Source organism: Cyprinodon tularosa, unplaced genomic scaffold (genome assembly GCF_016077235.1).
Source record: "Cyprinodon tularosa strain WSP-4 unplaced genomic scaffold, ASM1607723v1 ctg51, whole genome shotgun sequence".
Classification (NCBI taxonomy): domain Eukaryota; kingdom Metazoa; phylum Chordata; class Actinopteri; order Cyprinodontiformes; family Cyprinodontidae; genus Cyprinodon; species Cyprinodon tularosa.
The window spans coordinates 607,067-627,159 of NW_024039241.1; the positions used below are offsets into that span (position 1 = coordinate 607,067).

Below are 20,093 nucleotides of genomic sequence, written 5' to 3' on the forward strand. Positions count from 1 at the left end.
CTTTGGGTGACAAAGTGGTCGAATCTCTCTCAATCTTTTTATCAGAGACAAAGGAAATAGGGGTAGAGAGAGGACGATTCTGTGGGTGGGCAGGCCGCCCTGAGGTGTACCAGTTTGAGCCGTTGTCTCAGAGATTCTGTATGTCTAACGCCCCGTCCACACGAAGTCAAACCCTGGCCTAAACGCACAAATTTTTCACCAAACCAGCCTCTCATCCATACGAAGCCGGCGTTTCGGGGGTCTGTAAACAATGTTTTTTTTATCAAGCCTTCAGAGTGGGAAGATTTTGAAACGCCGTTTTCGCGTTTCCATCTTTAAGCTCTAACCTCATTTTTTTTCTTACACGCATGCGTCATAAACACGCATGCGCGACACAGTATCACAACAACAACAATGGCGCCGTACTGTGTTGAATGGTTGCTGCTCATGCTACTCACCCTGCTGTCGGACTTACAACAGAATCTTCTTCTTCTGGAATATTTCCAGGAAGAACAGAGCAATATAGACAACATAGTTCATCACCTCAATTTGACTGAACCACGAAAATGGACCCGCAGGGCCATTTTCCGGTTTTCCGGTTTGGTTGTTGTATAAATATTACTGCGCATGCCCAACATTTCGTTGCCTGTTTTCGCCTATTTTTGCTTTGGCACCACAGCGCCACTTACAGGCCTGGCATACATTTTGCAGCGTTTTCATGCATTCGTGTGGTCGATCACATTTATTTTACGTCTCCGTCTTCTGTTCTGGAAAATATTAGTGTTTCGTGTTCGTTTTGACTTCGTGTGGATGGGGCCTTAATACAGGGGTTCTCATGGGTAGTGTCAAAACTATCAGAGCCAAACACTCCTGATAAACCAAAATGTATGTCTTTTAATCCAATAACACAGATTGAATGACAAATAATTATTCTGGAATAGAAAGAATAGACAGACTCCCTTCTATCAAATTTTTATATTTGGTTTTAATAATTCTTCTCTTCAAACGTATGTTTTTTTATGATTTCTTTTATAGTCATGTGACATAACTAATGTCAAATCATCACACTGCACTAGACAGACAATGCAATTTTAATCTTTGAGGAGCTAAAGAAGACAAAAGCTGTTTGTTAACATACTCTATCAAAGGCGATTTAAACACTTGTCAACTTGGTAGAAAAAAAATATATTCTTCTCATTGTGTAAACTTTAATAAATCAATAAGCATTTACTATTAATTAAGCTGTGATTACTACAGAGGGTAGAATTACAAATATCTTCAGCTGACTAAAAGTGACAAGCAACAACCTTCTGTGACAACTTTGCAATCAGTAAGAGATCCACACCATTTTGAGCTCAGAAGAAGCATACTTTCTTTGTGTGAGGGAATATTTTCACCGTAATATTTGGTTCATGACAGGATGATTATGGTTCTGCACTTGAAAGCACCTTTCATTTAAAAAAAGAGAAACTCTGTCAACCCTGCAAGTGTCACGGGGGAAAATAAATGTCACGGGCAACGATGGAGATCTCTGTGAATGTGTGTTTAGCTGGATCATGAGCACGGCCCATTAGAGCCCATATCGGGGCCCTCAGAGATATCCGAGGGCAAATGGGATTTTGGAGTTTGACTTTGTTTGTGCAAACAAATTTAATCTGTGCATTCTGCTGTGAAATGATTTTTTTAAATTTACTAGAGATGAAGAGACAACAAAGGACATCCATGACGCCAAAAGTGTCACTATAAAAAGCATATAATATCATTTTGACAACATTTACCTTTCAATTCTTGACAGGTTTTTTACCCTTATATTTTCATATTTATTTCCATGAGTGACATTGAGAAATAAGTTAAAATGTAGGGGGGGGGTAACACGAGGCAGTTGAGAGCAGAGCAGCAAGTTGCCAAAAACAAGTTTGAAGGAATCAAATAAATAATAAATCTAATATGCCCAGCTAAACATTCACCCTAAACAATAGTGATGATAGAAAAACTTCAGCCTCATTTTGAGATCAGTGGTGTCATGGTGATCCATCGAGTCAGAGAAGGGGGGAAGAAGAAATGTTTTCCGAGAGCTTTAGCTGGAAAATCTAACAAAGCAGTACCCCGTAGAGGGAATTCAAAGTGCTTCATAGTGAGCTTGGTGCCAAAAATTTTATATGATGGAAGAGAGACCTTGTGAGCAAAGAAACTCGAAACAAGAGAATTCTGTCACTGTAATTTCCCCTATTGTTCTGACCGGTATTCTCTTAGTGATGTGCAGAGCTACTTTTCAGTACTTTTCTCCAAGCAGCTGTGTGCTTCCAGTGGTTGGTTAAGTCTCACATCTCTCCACATACTGTAGTCAGTAGGTTTTACTCAGGAATTCTATGAAAAAAGTGCAAATATGCAGCTCCTGCACAGGTGATATTTTTAGTAAATGTCATCATTCCATTAATTTGAGTGCTGCTGATAACTGCCTGCACTTTTTGTTGACATATTACTAATTTCTGTGTATTTTCCTATTGTGCTTTCCTCATGTACCACACTTTAAACTGTTTTGCTACTGAAATCTGCTATATGAATAAACTTGCCTTCCCTTGTCTCTACTACCTGTTTTCATATATGTTCTCCAGTTCCTTTCTGTAGATCTCATGCCCAGCATGGTTGATGGAAAGCATTGGTATTTAGCAATTTTTTGGGTTTTTTATTGGATTTAAGTCTTGGCTATACACTGGTCCTAAAGCCTCTTCTTTGCTCTTTTGGATATGCATTTCTAATAATCATTTCAGAAGATGAATTTAACTTTGTCCTGTACAGGGGTTCTTGAAGAATCTCACCTTCTTTGGCAATAGTCATCTCTAAAGATCAGTGAGCTGTGGTCCAGACCAAACAAATATACAAAGACCAGCATTTTGAGCTGTCTTGGTCTGCTTTCAAATGGACTCTGATACAGTTCACTTCAGATATGAGCTAGTCTCTGACCCAAATATTTAAAGTATACATCTCTTTAGACGTAGCATAATAGAGCAGGTAGCATCAAAATCATACGCGTTTCGCTCTCTCTTGCTTAATATGCCTAACATTAGATTTACCTCAGCTTGAAGGACATATTCTCCAGCACAATCACTAAATAAAACAAATAGATCTCGAAACAAACATCCAAAACAGAGGCACCGGATGCAGAATAGTATTGTTCCTCCTTGTTAAGTGCGGTGGTCTGTTCTGCTTTTGTCATTTCAAACCGGTTGGGGCAACGCTTTTCCTACATCTGGCTTTTCATGTTAGATATAGTCCTCTTGCAGAAAGTACAGTTTGAATACAAACCAAACCCAACAGAAAAAAATAAAGGTTCATTTTTTCTGGACCACAAAACCTGATGAAATATCTTTTCCAGTGTGAATACACCCTAAACAACACCAACAAAGGGAATATTGGTGTATGTCTTATCACTCTACCATAAAAAGCAGATTAGTTAAATGTGTCATCAATGATTGATCTTGTAAATTATTTTCCTCCTATACGGCAAGACATTAGAACTTTAAATTCTTGGTCACCTCTCTGACATAGGACCTTTATCTCTGATTACTCAGTTAGGTCAGCTGAACAAACCTAGAGGGTCCTTATAATTCCAAACTTCTTCCATTTCTGAATAATGGAGACAGCAGTGGTCTAGGGGTTGTTCAGTGCTGATAGACATGTTTGCACCCTTTCCTAGATTGGTCCCTTTACAAAATGTAGTCTTGAAACTTACCCAAAAATTGCTTTGACGTCATTGATTGGTTTGTACTCTGAAAGGTACTGTCAACTGGGAGATCTTATACCGAAAAAAGGCCTGGACGATATGGTTAAAAATGATATCACAATATATTTACTGATTTTGGTCGATACAATACACTCCGATATTTATATAAACAATATAAAAGCCTCAGGAAAAACTGACAAGAAAGCTAATGACAAAATTCCTTGACGAACTTCTAGACATTTTCATGCCAGGTCTATACATTCTCACCCCCAGCTTGTCAAATATTGATGCTTTCGGTGAAAGTTCCCTGCACATAACATACTGAAACAATGGGGATACCTATTTCATTATATATTGAGGGTAAATAACCAATTGCGGACATTGTATCACAGAAAACCCACGTGACCTGCAACAATTTCTTTATTATTGGTAGCTTTAGGAGTATATGGTAACATGTATTGTTTAGGGTAAGGGACGGGTGAGTGTTAGTTTTTCTTAATAGTTCTTAGAACATTGGAGCAAGTTTCAGCCACAACCCGTCATACAACCCACACGTCAATAAAAGATGAGAGGGATCCTCCGTCACGTTAGTCACACTACAGGGGCTTTTCCAGGCGTCAATATACTACGGTAATCACTTTAATAAATTAGCAGAACATCTCATTACTAGCTCTATAAATACAGAGTAGAGGTCCTCAATTAATTCTCAAAAATCAACCTGTTTCTCGCTCTTAGTCCCCTAGTCTAGGATTAGGCTCTAGTTTTGACTTATGGTGTTGAGATTTTCATTTAAATGATAGCTTGGTTTATTTTGAACTTCCCATTTTCAGTTAAAACAAAAAGGCAACAACATTATTGTTTGAGCCAAACCATAATCTCAGCCAGGATCAGCTCACTCAAAGCTAAATTAATCAGTTCACATATCCCATAATAATAATTTACATTATTTCACACATCCCTGATGCTAAACTCAGAGACATTTGTGGGGACGACTCCTGCCAGCTGCATACGAGTCAAAACTGGGACATTTGGTCATTTTATCAAGGGCGCTCATTTTCAAGCTAAAACTTAATGCGTTGAAGCTTAGCAGCCGAGCAGCACAGCTTACACCTGCAAAGCACATGCCCCCTGTCTGTGGTGTATGTAATTGCTCACATAGCCAATGTTCTATGGATCTTTCAATTTGGCTCAAATTGGCTGCACCCAAATATGTTCAAATGTGTTTTCACCGTTTTTGGATCAAAATGAAACTACTATAAATATTGATACAGAGTTATTGTCCAAAACTAATAGAACATGTTAATAATGATAAAGGAAGACCACATTTTATTTGATTAAATTGTTGTTGTTTTTTGTTCACATACCCATGTCTGTTTTTACTACTACTTTATGAAGAAATCATCACAAAAAAAAAAAAAAAAAAAAACTCAGCATAAGAATAAATGTACTAAGGGCTTCAATGTTAAGACATCCATTTAAACAGAACCTTCTATTTAACTCTCTAAAAGTCCTTGCTAAACTCCTGCAGACAAAAGACGCTTCACTCCATGCTGTACCGTCAGCGAGGACAAGTCCATGAAGAGCTTTTAAACCGTATAACAAGCAGGGGCGAAACAGTCATGATGAGCAATAAGAGTGAATGGCAGACAACCTTGAGCTGCCGAACAAACCAAGGGAGTTTGATCAATGAGAATGTGTCGAGATCTCTACACTCTGAAGGCCATCCAGAGAGAAAAACTAATATATTGGAGTAAAGGCTTCATCTCCACTTCATATACACTTAACTCATCAGCCTTTGTCATCCAAGACAAGTACATAACTGCATATTTGCTACTTTATGTATATGTATCCAAAAGAATACATGTCAACATAGCATTAGGCACAGGGTCAACAATATATATTTGAGTTATCAACCTAAAAAAAAATCAGTGCATAGAATAATAACAATAACTACAAAAAGTATAGAAAGGCATTTTATCTACAAACTTCACAATTAGATTGGTGGTGAACCTGGGGGCGCAGTCATGTGTCATCATGGTGAACTTCAGGAGGCTCAGGATTAGGGGTGGGTATTGCCAAAGAAGTCACGATTCGATTCGAATCACGATTCACAGGCCACGATGCGATTCTATCACGATGCATCACGATACTTGAATTATTGCGATGCATTGCAATATTTTCTTCTCCATGTTTTGTTTTTGAATGACTCTGCACAGTATCCCGCGGCCGGAAATGCTTGTGACACAAGGTAGCGTGCGTCAACACATTTGCAGCGACATCTACTGGACTGGAAGTTGTATTACATTTGTTTTTGGCTGATGTTCACCAACCATTCATCCAATTTTATTTATTCATTTTTTTAAATTAATAATCGATACTTGGCGTCAAGAATCAATGCAGTAGATCACGAAAATTAGAATCACGATGCATCATCATGACGATTATTTTGCACACCCCTACTCAGGATGCAGCCCTGTGGGCAGCCTGTGCTTATGGTGATGACATCAGAGCTCTTCTGTATGACCCTGACTGACTGACATCTGTTTGTGAGGAAGTCTAACAGCTAGTTGCAGAGGGGTTTATTGAATCCCAGCTGTTCCAGTTTTCCTATCAGATGCAGTGGGATTATGGTGTTGAAAGCTGAACTGAAGTCCAGGAACAGCCTCCACACCTGCGTATTCTTCTCCTCCAGGTGTGCCAGGCTCAGGTGAGGAGCAGAGGAGATGGTATCCTCAGTGGAGCGGTGTCATCGGTAGGCAAACTGGAACGGGTTGAATGTTGGTGGGAGACTGGAGACGATGTGTTCTTTAACCAGCCTTTTGAAGCTCTTCTTCATGATTGGAGTCAGTGCGACAGGCTGGTAATCATTGAGTCAGGTGACCTGAGGCTTTTTTGGGACCGGAATGATGGTGGCAGACTTGAAGCATTCCGGCACTATGGATTGGTCTAGTGAGGTGTTGAAAATGTCTCTGAGGACACCAGCCAGCTGATCTGCACACTCCTTGTAAACCCACCTGGTATGTTATCGGGGCCTGGGGCCTTTCTTAGGTTGACTCTCCTGAGAGTTTTCAGCATTTCAGCTATGTCAAATTGAAGTGCCTCCTACCACTGGTGTGGAACAGCTTTCAATGCTGGAAGGCTGCTTAGTGCCTCAAACCTTCCAAAGAAATTGTTTAGTTCATTTAAGAAGTCAGTGTTGCTGCATCTACCAGGGGGGAGGGTCTGGTGTAGTCTGTGATCGCTTGTATGCCACCAAAATGTGATCACCCATATCGCCTGTATGGCAAATTTCAACAAGTAATGCACAGAAACATAACTCTGAGGAATTTTAAAACAGAGATGTTTATGCTAAATAGCTCAAAAATGGATGTTGCGAGAAATGGGAAAAAAATCAACTATATATAAAAATACATGACTTGCTTGGAAGAACCAGCTGTTTCACAATATAGTTTGTAGAACTAGCCAGATTTTCAAAATCATCTATTCTTAATCTAAGGTGGTATTGAGGATCACAAAAATCCCCCGTGCCGCGAGCCTGCACAGAATTACTCATCTTACTTATAAAAACAACTTTTCAAAAATCTAATACAGAGAAACCTTCCCCAGACAATCGCAAAAATTAAACCATCCGTCACATTGTGTGGATTTTGAGGGGGACCAAAGCAGAAATGAGCCACATAAAGCAAGACCCTTTAAAAAAAAAAAAACAATAAAGAAAGTGCTGAAAAAAAAAGAAAACAAAAAACATAACAGTTAGAACATATGAATAGGGCATGCCCTGTATTGATTTTTGCATTAATCTCTGCCGCCTCCACCTTTTTTTCAGCATCATGTAAAATTATACACCATCAAAGGTGGGTGACATATCATTTTATCGTTAAGAAATAAAAGGAAAATGTAATTCAGTTATTAACTTCACAGTCATAAATTATGAGACTCATGCTGTGTTAAATAAACAGTTTTAAATTATTTCTGCAAAGGTGTAAAGAAGTTTGAAATTATATTGAAGTCTGTTACAATTCTGGATCAACAAAAGAAAAAAGGATAGAGAAGAGAATCCATCCATCCATCCATCCATCCATCCATCCATCCATCCATCCATCCATCCATCCATCCATCCATGTATTCTTTCATTTGTTTATACGTGCATCTGTGCTTCCTTCCAGAAGGTGATTTTATGTTGTTTAAATTCCCTGAGTATTGGGAACAAATGTTCAGAGAGAACAAATCAAAAGCCATCACTCCAATAACCTGTCGGTTCATCTCTCCAAATTGGCACTCTAGCTTTTGCATTTTCTGCTCTAATGAATTGACAGGCGTGAATCGAATGCACCTAGAAACTAGAATATTTATAATTTACAAGTAACAATATGTTATAATATTGTTCTTTCACTTTTAATCCTTTATCTGAACTTCCAGGAAAAAAAGAGTTAAATCTCTCCTCAACTGTTATTTGCACTGTCTGTCAACTGGTTAAAAGAAACTTGTATGCATTTCCTTTTAAAATCTTAGTATTTATAAAAGTTATTAGGTATTTCTATTCAACCTCATCACACCATGTGTATCTCATACCATGTACAGTACATGCAGGTTCCTACATTTTCTTTGTCAAATTGGGGTAAAAGGAATATTTAGTACAAGCAGTTTTAACAGATTTGTAGCTAATTTTGTTTGTTAAGATGATTAAGTACTCAGGCTGTTATAATTGAACCTGATCTGTGAGAATTCCCGTATTTATTCAGGAAATTGGAGAATTTTCAAAGAAAAAGCAGCTCCTCAGACGAATGAAAGCCCATTAGCGTTGCACTATGCGCTGATAGACAAGTTATCGCATTGGTCTTAATTGCAATTCTGACATACGCCCACATATTTGCTTGCAGCGTCTCTTCGTGTCTGCCTCATTGAACACTCAGCATAAGTAGGCAAAGAGCTGTGAGGGAGATTGAGATCATGTCTTTGAGACCCTGTTGATTCAGCCCATTTCTGGCTCCTGGCTTTTAGCGTTGCATAACTAGGGCAGGAGCATTGAGTTGTGAGTGACTTTCATTAATTAGTATTTACAAATATTAACCCTGTTCTCTCCCAAACGAGTTGAAGCCAAGTCCGTCACGCTACTGAATGAAAACACGAGAGCCCCAAAAAGAAAGGTTTTTGTTTTAGATCTCCTGTGCCTTTTAGCAACTGCCTGAATCAGGGTAGAACAGAAACAAAAACCCAGACCTGTCTGTGCTCACAGCTTCTTATCTGAAAGAGAAAAAAAAAACTCACAAGAAGCTTAAAGTCCAACTTTACACGCAAGTGAAATGAGGAGCAGAAGGCTGGCAGCCCGCCTGTGGGGCTGGTGGCTGTCTGCTGAGATTTCTCTGTGTCTTTTTCAATTTCAGCTCATTTACATATTTGAAAAGGCCAAAAAAAAAAAATTCAAAGACTTCTTGTGACATTGCCAAACAATCTCTGCGGGGAGGAAGAAGCACCAAATTTAATTCTTAGAGGTAAAAACCTAAGTTGTATTTACTGTGGTATTAGCCCCTGGTTGTTAAATGTGACCGTCCTCCTTGGCATTATCTCAAAACACTGTCCACATCCACAACACGACAATGATTAGGCAAGTTAGACAACTAACTGGCATTGTCCGCAATAGTTTTCTGAAGGGGAACTTAGGTTTAGCAAAGCTGCACTGAGCAATAGAGTTAATTTTAGCAGCCATTTTTAAATTTAGTTTTAGTCTTAGTCCAGTTTCAGCATCGCTTATTAGTTTTTATCACATTTAGTCGACATCATCCCATTTTTATTTAGTCTAGTTTTAGTCGACTATAAGTTGAGCATTTTAGTCTTTATTTTAGTCCAAGAAAACATAATTTTATTAGTTTAGTTTTAGTCAACAAAAACCGTCAACATTTTAGTCTAGTTTTAGTCAGGACATAATTTTAACCTTTTACTTTTTTGTCAGCAGATAATATTTAACATTTCCTAAAATGATTTCACATTTCAACATTTTCTCTCATCTTTTTGATAAAACCCCCCCCCACTATTTTAAGGAACAAATGCAGACATGGAAGATGTTCTGACAATATTTGCATATTTATTTTGAACATTGTTAAGGTTTAAAGACACAAACACAAATGCTTGCATTAAAACAAATAAAATACACCTGACAAAGGAAACAAATAAATAAAATAAAGTGTTTTATGAACTTAACACAAGTGCTGGCTGTTTAAAGCTAGTTCACATAGAATAATAAAATAAATAGATAGAAATAAATAGATTTGAGATCAATGATGTGAAAAAAATAACTCCAACTGATACAACAAAAGTGCTTTCCTGCCAGCTAGTTCACATGGTTTATAAAGGTACAGTATTTATGTGAAACAAGGCATAGCTTGCTGGTCCTGAGAGTCAGCTTTGTATTTGGTGTGGGCAATTAAGGAAGCTTGTATAGCTGGCCTGTCATTGTTTCTGGGTGGTTGTTGGTGGTCGGTGTATCTTCAATCTGGAACAGAAATTAATACAATGTCAGGATAGATGCACAGCATAACAGGAATTCCAAGTGTATAAGTAGCATATAGGTCTGTTTTTTTCCTTAACAAAAACTAAGTCTCTGTAAAAACTACATTTGACAATTCATTTCAAACTCATACAAACAACCTACCGTAACTATCATTTTATGCAGGAATAAATTGCAGGCATTTTTATGTGTGCATGCATTTTGGTTGCATTAATATTGATTAATATTGATGTTTTTCATCCAAATCCCTGCAGTGGTTCCCCTAGCAATGGCTATTTTGTGTATGAAAATCTAGGTTAAAGTTGTTCTGAATTATGTGTGGCATATTATTTTAATTTTCTTATCCTGATACACACTGTCAAAGACCAATAGTTTCAGTTGGTTTTAGCATTTAGCATACATGTGTAGCTGCCGAGGTGTTTTGTGTTAACTATAGTTCACTTGCTGCTCCTAGTTTACCTAAAACGTCTGTCTGCTTTAATCAAACTTGCAATGTAACTGAAACTATAGTTGCCCGGCCAGTATAACATATCTAAGTTCTATCAAATAGTGGCTACGGTCGCTACGTGCTAACAAGCTAACGTAACATAGCCAGCCTTGATACTAAATGCTATGAAAGTTAGCCAACATCAGTTAGTTTATCATTAGGACATTATAGCTGTTGATTAATGTTACATTATAAACAGCCACCACCAATATTTCTGTTAACTTACCGTAATGTCTTTGTGTTGAACTGCGACGTGTCTCTTCAGGTTTGTTGTGTTTTTTCCAGCTACCATGTGGCCACATTCCTTCCCTTCGACTAAAATCAAGCATTTGGTTTTGTTCTCCACTTCAATGAAGTGAAAATGTGTCCATATATCACGTCTCCTCTTTCTCCTGAGCCCCAGAGTAGGCTACTCTGTGCCGCCCGCTCCAGGTTTGAAAGTGGGTGTGTGGGAGCTGACAAGGAGGAGGCGGAGCAGGAGATAGGATTTGAAAAAACCATAAAATTATAATATGTAATTTTCGTCTCGTCTTTGTTCGTGAACTAAAATGTCCATAGATTTTAGTCCAGTCTTTATTTACCAAACTGCATTTTCGTCTCGTCTTTATTAGTCAACGAAAAATATTTCTGATTTACTCCCAGTTATTGTTTATTAGTGGGGATTTTCGTCTCGTCTCGTCTAGTTTTCGTTGGGTGAAAAATGTGCGTTGACGAAAATATTTTCGTTTAGTTTTCGTAAACGAAATTAACACTACTGAGCAATCAACTCTGCAAGAGAAAATACACTATTACTCTGTATATAGTGTATATATAGTATACATTTCTATCAGTTTGATATCTTTTTTCTGTTAACTTTAATTTACTTTTCTTTTTGTATTGGAAAAAACTTGGTTTTGCTGATTTACACCAAATATATGATTTTTTTTCTTCGCGATCACAAAGAAGTTTCAGAAAACATTGAGGAAATTGCTGGAAACATCTCGAGTCTCACACAGAGCAGCTGATTGACGGAACACCAACATAAACAAAGCCCATCTTGTTATACCAGATAATAACGTATCGGCCCCTGACTCATCAGCTTTCCAACAGAGGGCTTTAAGCTGGTTTGAATCCTCTCCTTTCAAGTGCTCTGTGCAAATTACACACATTACTGACGGGAACAAGGACAATAACAGAGGTGAGGGGAGATTGCCACTCCAGATTAATGGATGTGGGCAGAAAGCAGGGGTGTTAAAAGTGCCTTTAATGTTAAGAGGCAATGCAGGTTTATCCCCGAGAGAGATTGACAAGAGTGATACAATTATAAACCAGCTTGTCTGCTCTACACTCTCCGACCACTCTGCAAGGAACATCTTGCTTGAACTGTGTTGGATCCCCATTTCAGAATTAAATTAATCCTTAGTGTTTGACATAAGCTTCACAACAATCCAGATTTGCATTTGATTTTTGTGACATCGTATGTTGTGCTGCTGGAAGGAGGTATCAGTAGATGTCAACCATCGTCACCCCTGATGTACATGGTCAGCAATAACTCTTAGAAAGTTGATGAATTTAAATTGATGCTTAAAACCTACATGTTTTTACATCAAAGGTGGAAGTCTGCATACAATAAGTGTACTGTGGAGAATGTCTAGTTGAGCTTTGGTTCCCTTCCCGTTTTCTCAAGTCTCTACACTCCTCCTCGTCATCTGTTGTTCCTCTTTTCTTTTTTTTTTGACAATTCACTGTAGTGATAGTTGTTGTTGCTGTAGTTTTTAAATTAAATCCCAATCCCAGTGGATCTACATATTCTAAATGCTCTCTCTATTTGGTAAAGTACCTACAACCCTGCATCATTCTTCTGGTAGTCAACTTCAAAGCATTTAAGTGCCTTTTTATATCCAGCTGCTTCACATGAATGGTTCAGTTGCTATTTTGCTGAAAAGCAACTAAACAAGTGCACCAAAACATGGCCAATTATTATAGGTTAGCTGAACCCAACCCTCTAAATTCATTTAGAGAGAGTGTTTGGACAATTTTCATCTGTTTGTACAATAGGGCTTGATCGTCATGATGTAAGCACTTTGCGTCGCCGCCATCTTGACGGCCTCTTTTACCGCGGCTCAGACTACTGCCTATGACTACGGCATACTGTACTCCTTCTCAGCCGTGTTTTAATTTGATTAATTTCACCTTAACTTGATTTCAACCATGGTAAACCGTTGCTGTATTGTGGGCTGTAACAGCTCAACACATGATCGCCATGGGAATAACATAGAAAATGGGTTAACTTTCCACCGCTTTCCTGCCTGGAGGCGTAACCATGGAGACCAAGCGTCAGAGATAAAGAGTTGTCGGCTAGCTTGGTTCGCGGCTGTAAGACGACCGAACATAACTTTCCACAGTATTCCAATGTCATTGAGAGTGTGTTCCCTGCATTTTCATTCTGGTAAGTTAAAGATGCACGGTTTTATTTTATAGCCTACTTTGTTTCTTTCCTTCAAAGTTGGGATCTTTTACGGGAAAATAATAAAAACGGCAGCAGGAAAAGGCTTAAATACGTGAGAAACCCGGAGGGTTGGCAGTTAACGTTACTAACTACACCTTTGAAACACATAGCAGCTAGTTAAAAGTACATTACATGTGTGAATGGTTGTTAGCATTAGCGGTTAGCAGTTGCTAAACTAGCAGGTTCCAGAGCCCGTCTGATCACAGCTTATCTTCGTACGGATTACTGTGTTCCCACTGTTTGCTGGCTTTATGATCTGCAGCTCCTGAACCCATCCATTCATGAACTGCATATGAGACTCCAAGGACTTGTAGCTTCGGAACTGTTTTGAAGTATAGGTGCTCACTCACTGGTGCTCCACTCATTGTTTGGAAGTTCATATGGATCCAAATGATTAATAATGCTGATTTTGTCAACATCTTCTCTATTTAATGTGTCCTGGTAAATTCCAGATCTTTTTCGGGATTTTAACATCTTTTTTCTCTCTACTTCTACGTCTCTTCTTTCAACAACAACGTTGTATCAGAGCTATGTTTACGTTTGCGTAGCCGTCAATATGACCGCGACGTCCCACAATGCAACGTGGATCCCGAGCCCTATTCTTAGCTTTGCTGAACCACTGATGCCACTCAGAAGTGTGCATGGTTTTCACTACAGTTGCTTTAGGCATTAATGTACTGCTTTAAGTACCTTCCAGTAAGTGGAGGTGCATAAGACATAAACATAAAAAAAATATCAGTGCAGTATTTGGTTATTGTATGATTTGATCCTAAAACATGAATTATCCAGTGTATTGTTTTTTTTTTTAACTTTTTTGGAATTAATTGTCCAAACTGGGAAATCATCATATAATGTCTGTATATATTTTATGTATATATATTGACAACCGTATTGAGACTCTTATTTTTTAAGATAAGAAAAAAAAAAGAAGCAATTCTTGGGTCAGAGTCTTGCTGTGTTCACCAAAGCCCTTTTGGAAATCTATGGAAAAAGTGACAGTCAAGATATGAATAATTTGTAAGCCCTTTGAAAATACTTTTGGCGTCTAGCTCTTAGCAGCTGGAGCTGGCATCTGCTTTGTACGTTCTAATCGTTGTGATATCCAATAGGCTATTTCAAGTGTCTTTATGAATCTGGCCTGTATTTAATCAATGAAAATAAAAAAGAAAGAGATAAAAAAAAAAAATATGAAAAGGGCACTGTTTATCGAATATCAATGCAGTTATATTCTTCTGCTTGGGAAGAAAGAAATTGTCCAAATGGAATAAAGAAAGCATGGGTTCCAACACTATAGAGCTTGACAATAATTTTGTTGTTCTTTTCATTATATGGTCTGCAAAGAATTGTAAATTAGAAAGGAATTTCAAGGAAATCGCAATGGAAAAATGATCTTGTTATTGATACTGCAGTAGGGAAAATGAAAGAAAATTCTACAGAGATAGAAATTGTATATCATGACCTCCTTTAATTCTTAAAACATTAACATATCACTATACACTGAGTTACTACGATAACTTATATAAGTATATATATTCTACTTTTTATTGCGTAGAATATATGTTATTCAAATAAAGAAATAAATTATACTATGTAAATAAGCAAAAAGGTTAAATCAGCACTGAGTTTAAGATAAACTTTTCCTCATGTTCTGTTTCTTTTGGTATCAGCTGGATAAGCTCATTACACCAACTTTAAATCAGTGTTACACCAACAAGAGCAGAGAGGATAATTCCTTTGGTTTACGCCTGATTGTTTCCAGGCCAAATATATATTTAAACAGGGGTAGTTCTGGACCAGATTTATCAGGGGCGGATTTAGTGTTTCTTCATGGGAGCACAGAACATGAAAATTAAACCAATAACCTTTTTTTGTTGGAAAAATTAGGATAGCCAAAGAGACATTTTCAGCTCTGGAAAACTAAGATGTAGATACATACTTTGACCCTAACTCAATACGACAGAAACTAAAACTGCAAAGAAAATTAGAATTACCATTAAAACAAAACAGCAAAACATAAAAACTGAAATACATCTTAACTGTTTGCCCCCTCTTAGAACCACCCATGAATAAAACTTGTTCATCTTTTAGGAAAGCAAAACCTTTACTGCTTGTAGCACTGCCTTAATCTGTGCTTCAAACAACAGCAGCTATCAGCAACAACAGCAGCTATGAGAGGTGGATACAGGGTATTTAATAAGTACCTAATAGAAACATCACTTTAGTGAAGGGCAAAAATCAGTGTGATTAACCAACATATCACTGAAGTGAATAAAAACTAACATCTATCCTGGGGAGAATCATTGGAGTGCACCACATGTGCTCAAACAAACAAAAAATATGTTACACAGTACAATCTTTTCCTATTGCTTTTTAGAATGTAAAGTTAGTGAGAAGTTGATATTTTTCCAAAGCTTACTTCACAGGACATTTTTGCTATCCTTCTCCTTAATATCTATATAATGGGGTGTGCTTTGGTGGCAAAGTGGTTAGCGAGCACAATCCATGTATGGAGGCCTTAATCCTGGACTCGGCCCACCTGGGTTCAAATCTCTCCCCCTCTCATACCCCCTTTCGTGTCGGCTTACTGTCCATAAAAAAAGCCACTAGTGCTGTAAAAAAAAAAAGACATATATATATAATGAGGTATAAAAGTAGGTTAATTAGTCGGTTGCTGCTTAAAAGACTAACTTACCATCTGCAGTTTTAAAACACATTTACCTTCATAAGTCTAATGGGAGGTAATTCTTTGGTTTCCATTTAGCCATTTTATTAAAAAAAATAGAGAAACTGTCTTTCTATTAAACTGAGGGAAGGTCAAATAGCTTCTTCTTCAGCCAGCTGTCCAGCAGTGCGCAGCAACAGCTAGGAGGGAGCACTACAGCCATTGGAATCTCTTTCTCTAAAATGTATTTTAAACAATTTAAATATGTAGGAATGTTGAGACTAAAAAAATTTAGTTTAAACTTTGGTATTAATGAGTAAAAATTAAATGGTTTGAATGCCTGTTTAAAACACAATATTCTATACAATTTGACAGTGTAAAAGTAACACCAGTACGCACTTAGTGTTCCTGCCATTATTTTTATTGTACATTTGGATTAAGTTTTGGACTTTAAAGCTTATTAAATATGTTTAAAACGTTTAATCTCCTTGTGCAGGACATTCAAATTTAATTCTTTTTAATCTGTGTTTTTCTATGCACTGTGTGTGTGTGTTTTTTGGGGGGGGGGGGCTTTTTGGTCAATTTGTGTGCATTGTCCAATGATAAGAGTTCAATTGTCACTTCTTGAAGAGCAATTTCAAAATGTAAATTGACTTTTATAACCCGTTGGATTGTAATATTATACAATTGATGTGGTTGACATTTTCTCCTTCTCTGTTTGAATGGGCAGGATGCCCTCAGCTCCTACAACTGTCAGGGGAGAGCGATAGAAAACGCAGCAAAGACAACAGTGACAACAGAAAACACGATAAGCCATGTCACACAGGCTGTACTATGAGGCGCGTCACGCCAGATGGACTGTGACTCCTCTGCGTGTGTTTGCGGGAATCAGAAAGAAGAGGATTTTCTATTTACCTGAAGTAACAGCCGCGCTTGAAATAATCACAAGCAGGAAATTTCCAAAGTTCATCTCCACACTCTTCTTATCCAGATCCTTGGGATCTTCAGATTCTTCTTATCATTTAAAACAAATCTTCAATCATTTGAGCGGACGCAGAATTAATTAAAGGGGGAAAAAAGGAAGAAGCAAATAAATCTACTAAAAGAGACTCACTTGAAATATTTCAAACAAGTAGATTTATCCCTTAAAAAAAACTTCGATGTTGCTCCCAGAAACCTAAACCAGATGTGAGGTCAGAAGCAAAAGCAGCAGCAACCGCCCAGAGAGGAGGAACCTAATGACTAAACTCAGCAGCATCACTCCTCCGCTCCCGCATGTCCAAACACCAACATGTACTATCTTCTGGGGATGCTCCTCTGCTGTTGTGTCTAAGAGCAAAACAACAATGAGACCTGATGGTTTTAGTAGCGATGGTCTCCTCCTCTGCTCACTCCGCTCCGGCCAGCTGCAGGCTGAGCGAACACGCTGCTAGAGGAGCAGCGCACTCCCAGCTACCCGCAACTAATCCTCTCCAACCCGCTGGACTGAGCGCTTTAAAGAGACAGCCACAGCATCACGGTCCTCACAACACAACGGAATCACATACACAAGTCTGATTTTCTAATGTATTCATATTTGCTTTTTTTTTTTTTTTTTTTTTTTTTTAAATAGTTAATCATAAAATAAAACAGGTCTGAGAAATGAAACCTAATTATTGCTCTTAAAGATATTAAAACATTTTTTCCTGGATGATACCGCTACCAATACACCTGGCGATACTCAGGGTCGTAACCAGGATTTTTGAAATACCTCTAAACATCTCTATTATAACAAATCCAACACTTACAAAATTTGAGTGAGTGAGTGAGTGAGTGAGTGAGTGAGTGAGTGAGTGAGTGAGTGAGTGAGTGAGTGAGTGAGTGAGTGAGAATGGATGTATGAGGGAGAAGTGAGTGAGTGAGTGAGAATGGATGTATGAGGGAGAAGTGAGTGAGTGAGTATGAGTATGAGAATGTGAGTGAGTGAGTGAGTGAGTATGAGAATGTGAGTGAGTGAGTGAGTGAGAGAGTGAGTGAGTGAGTATGAGTATGAGTGAGTGAGTTAGTGAGTGAGTATGAGTGTAAGAATGAATGAATGTGAGTGAATGAGTGAGTATGAGTGTGAGAATAAATGTGAGCGAGTGAGTGAGTGAGTGAGTGAGTGAGCCAGTGAGTCAGTGAGTATGAGAATGAATGTGAGTGAGTGAGTGAGCCAGTGAGTCAGTGAGTATGAGAATGAATGTGAGTGAGTGAGTGAGCCAGTGAGTCAGTGAGTATGAGAATGAATGTGAGTGAGTGAGTAAGTCAGTGAGTGAGTAAGTGAGTGAATATGAGTATGAGAATGAATGTGAGTGAGTGAGTATGAGTATGAGAATGAATGTGAGTGAGTGAGTGAGTATGAGTATGAGAATGAATGTGAGTGAGTGAGTGAGTGAGTGAGTATGAGTGTGAGAATGAATGTGAGTGAGTGAATCAGTGAGTGAATGAGTGAGTATGAGTGTGTGAATGAATGTGAGTGAGTGAGTGAGTGAGTGAGTCAGTGAGTGAGTGAGTGAGTGAGTATGAGTGTGAGAATGAATGTGAGTGAGTGAATCAGTGAGTGAGTGAGTATGAGTGTGTGAGTGATTAAGTGAGTATGAGATTGAGAATGATTGTGAGTGAATGAGTGAGTGAGTGAATGAGTGAGTATCAGTGTGACAATGAATGTGAGTGAGTCAGTGAGTGAGTGATTGAGTGAGTGAGTGAGTGAGTGAGTGAGTGAGTAAGTGAGAACGGTGTGTGTGTGTGTGTGTGTGTGGTAGATGCTCGTATGTATGCAGCCATTTTCTGAAGTGGAGTATTCACATTCACTGCAATGCTTGCTGAGGACGATGAGCATCCTATTCCTAGCCATGCTTTGAATGATATATTTACTGGCGAAATGAACACACCACCTTCTCTCTTTCTTTTCTCCTGACCTGTTGGCTTTCCAAAGCTGAGTTTAGTTTGTTTCAGCGTAGATTTCTCCATCTTGCATCCATTTGCAGATTCCTCCCCACCACTAAAAACTGCTAGCCTATTCTGTCTCATGGTGTTCAGAGCGTGGGCGGCTGACTTTTGTGAAGGAGCTTTGTAATATGATAGAATGCAAGGTCGGATGCAATCCCGAGTTGTTTTAAAATAACGTGATTTTATAAGGTGATTGTGGACTTAAACAAATGAGAATGCATGCTGATCTTTACACCAATCAGAGTCCGAATGATTTTCATCATATAGCTTGACATTTCTCTGAATTAAAATAATAATAATTAAAAAATCAAAACTGGGAAAATACCAAGGACATGACCTCGGTGTTCTCAATGCTGGTTACGGGGCTGGCGATACTATCATGTGGATTGGGACTTTTACTACATAAAGAAATCTTCACTCACAAAAAAGAGTAAAAATAGGATTCACTTTTTTAATTCTTTTTATTAACTTCATTGCCATATACAACCAGGCAATTTACATGCAAACATTTTTATCCTGGAACTGGAGCTTCCATCATCATTCTTACATAAATCCAAAATTTTGCCTGTATTACCACACATGACAATGCAAAATAAATCCAAACAAAGCAACAGACACAAATTAGGACACCCCCCCCCCCCCCCCCCCCCGCCCCAAAGAAAAAAAAATTATCCTTAATTAATAAACATTGAAATAGGCTTCTACAGTCACAGTTCTGAGCTTTCACTTGTAGTTGCGCTTGAAACTTTCGCTTGTATGGATACATGCCTATTTTTTGGGTAGGGCTTCATCCAATTGGCTGTAGATTACAGGATCACAAGTTTAATAAAAACAAACCTTTTCCTTTTGTAATGTTTGGGACAAGACTCCCGGTTTTGCTGCTGAAGGATATTTGTTTTCCCCAGGTAACACTCGGACAGGCTTAATTTAACATGTGAAAACTTTATCAATACAGATCGTTGCACCAAGCTGAAGGGAGAATTCTCAAAGAAAAATGATTTCTGCTCTTCCATATACAGCTTCAAAGAACACCTACACTTCCCCATATGTGCCTCCTCAGCCTGTAGCTCTAGACTGTTTCTTGATGGATGTTCAGGTAAACACTTTCTTTTTTTGAACACGCTTAGTGTAAACATCTAGCTTAAAGCCAAAGCTTCAAGCCAAACCTATAAGCATGGAATAAAATCTGATTATTCTATCCTATCTATTTAATTAGATGTCATAGCTTGGATCGGGTACTGAAAATATCCACACAAATCCCACACGTTCACACAGCCATAG

The 20,093-nt window shown here is 38.2% G+C and overlaps 1 protein-coding gene across 2 annotated transcripts in view; it reads right to left on the reverse strand.

Moving 5' to 3' along the window:
* The window catches only part of zgc:77784 (uncharacterized protein LOC402947 homolog), a 114,470-nt gene extending 97,140 nt beyond the window's left edge, over positions 1-17,330 (reverse strand). For both annotated transcript variants that reach the window (XM_038303376.1, XM_038303375.1), the window contains exon 1: positions 16,761-17,330. In XM_038303376.1, coding sequence (XP_038159304.1) covers positions 16,761-16,815 — 55 coding nt within the window. In that variant the 5' untranslated portion in view covers positions 16,816-17,330. The remainder of the gene's footprint in view (positions 1-16,760) is intronic.
* Positions 17,331-20,093: the final 2,763 nt, after the last annotated feature.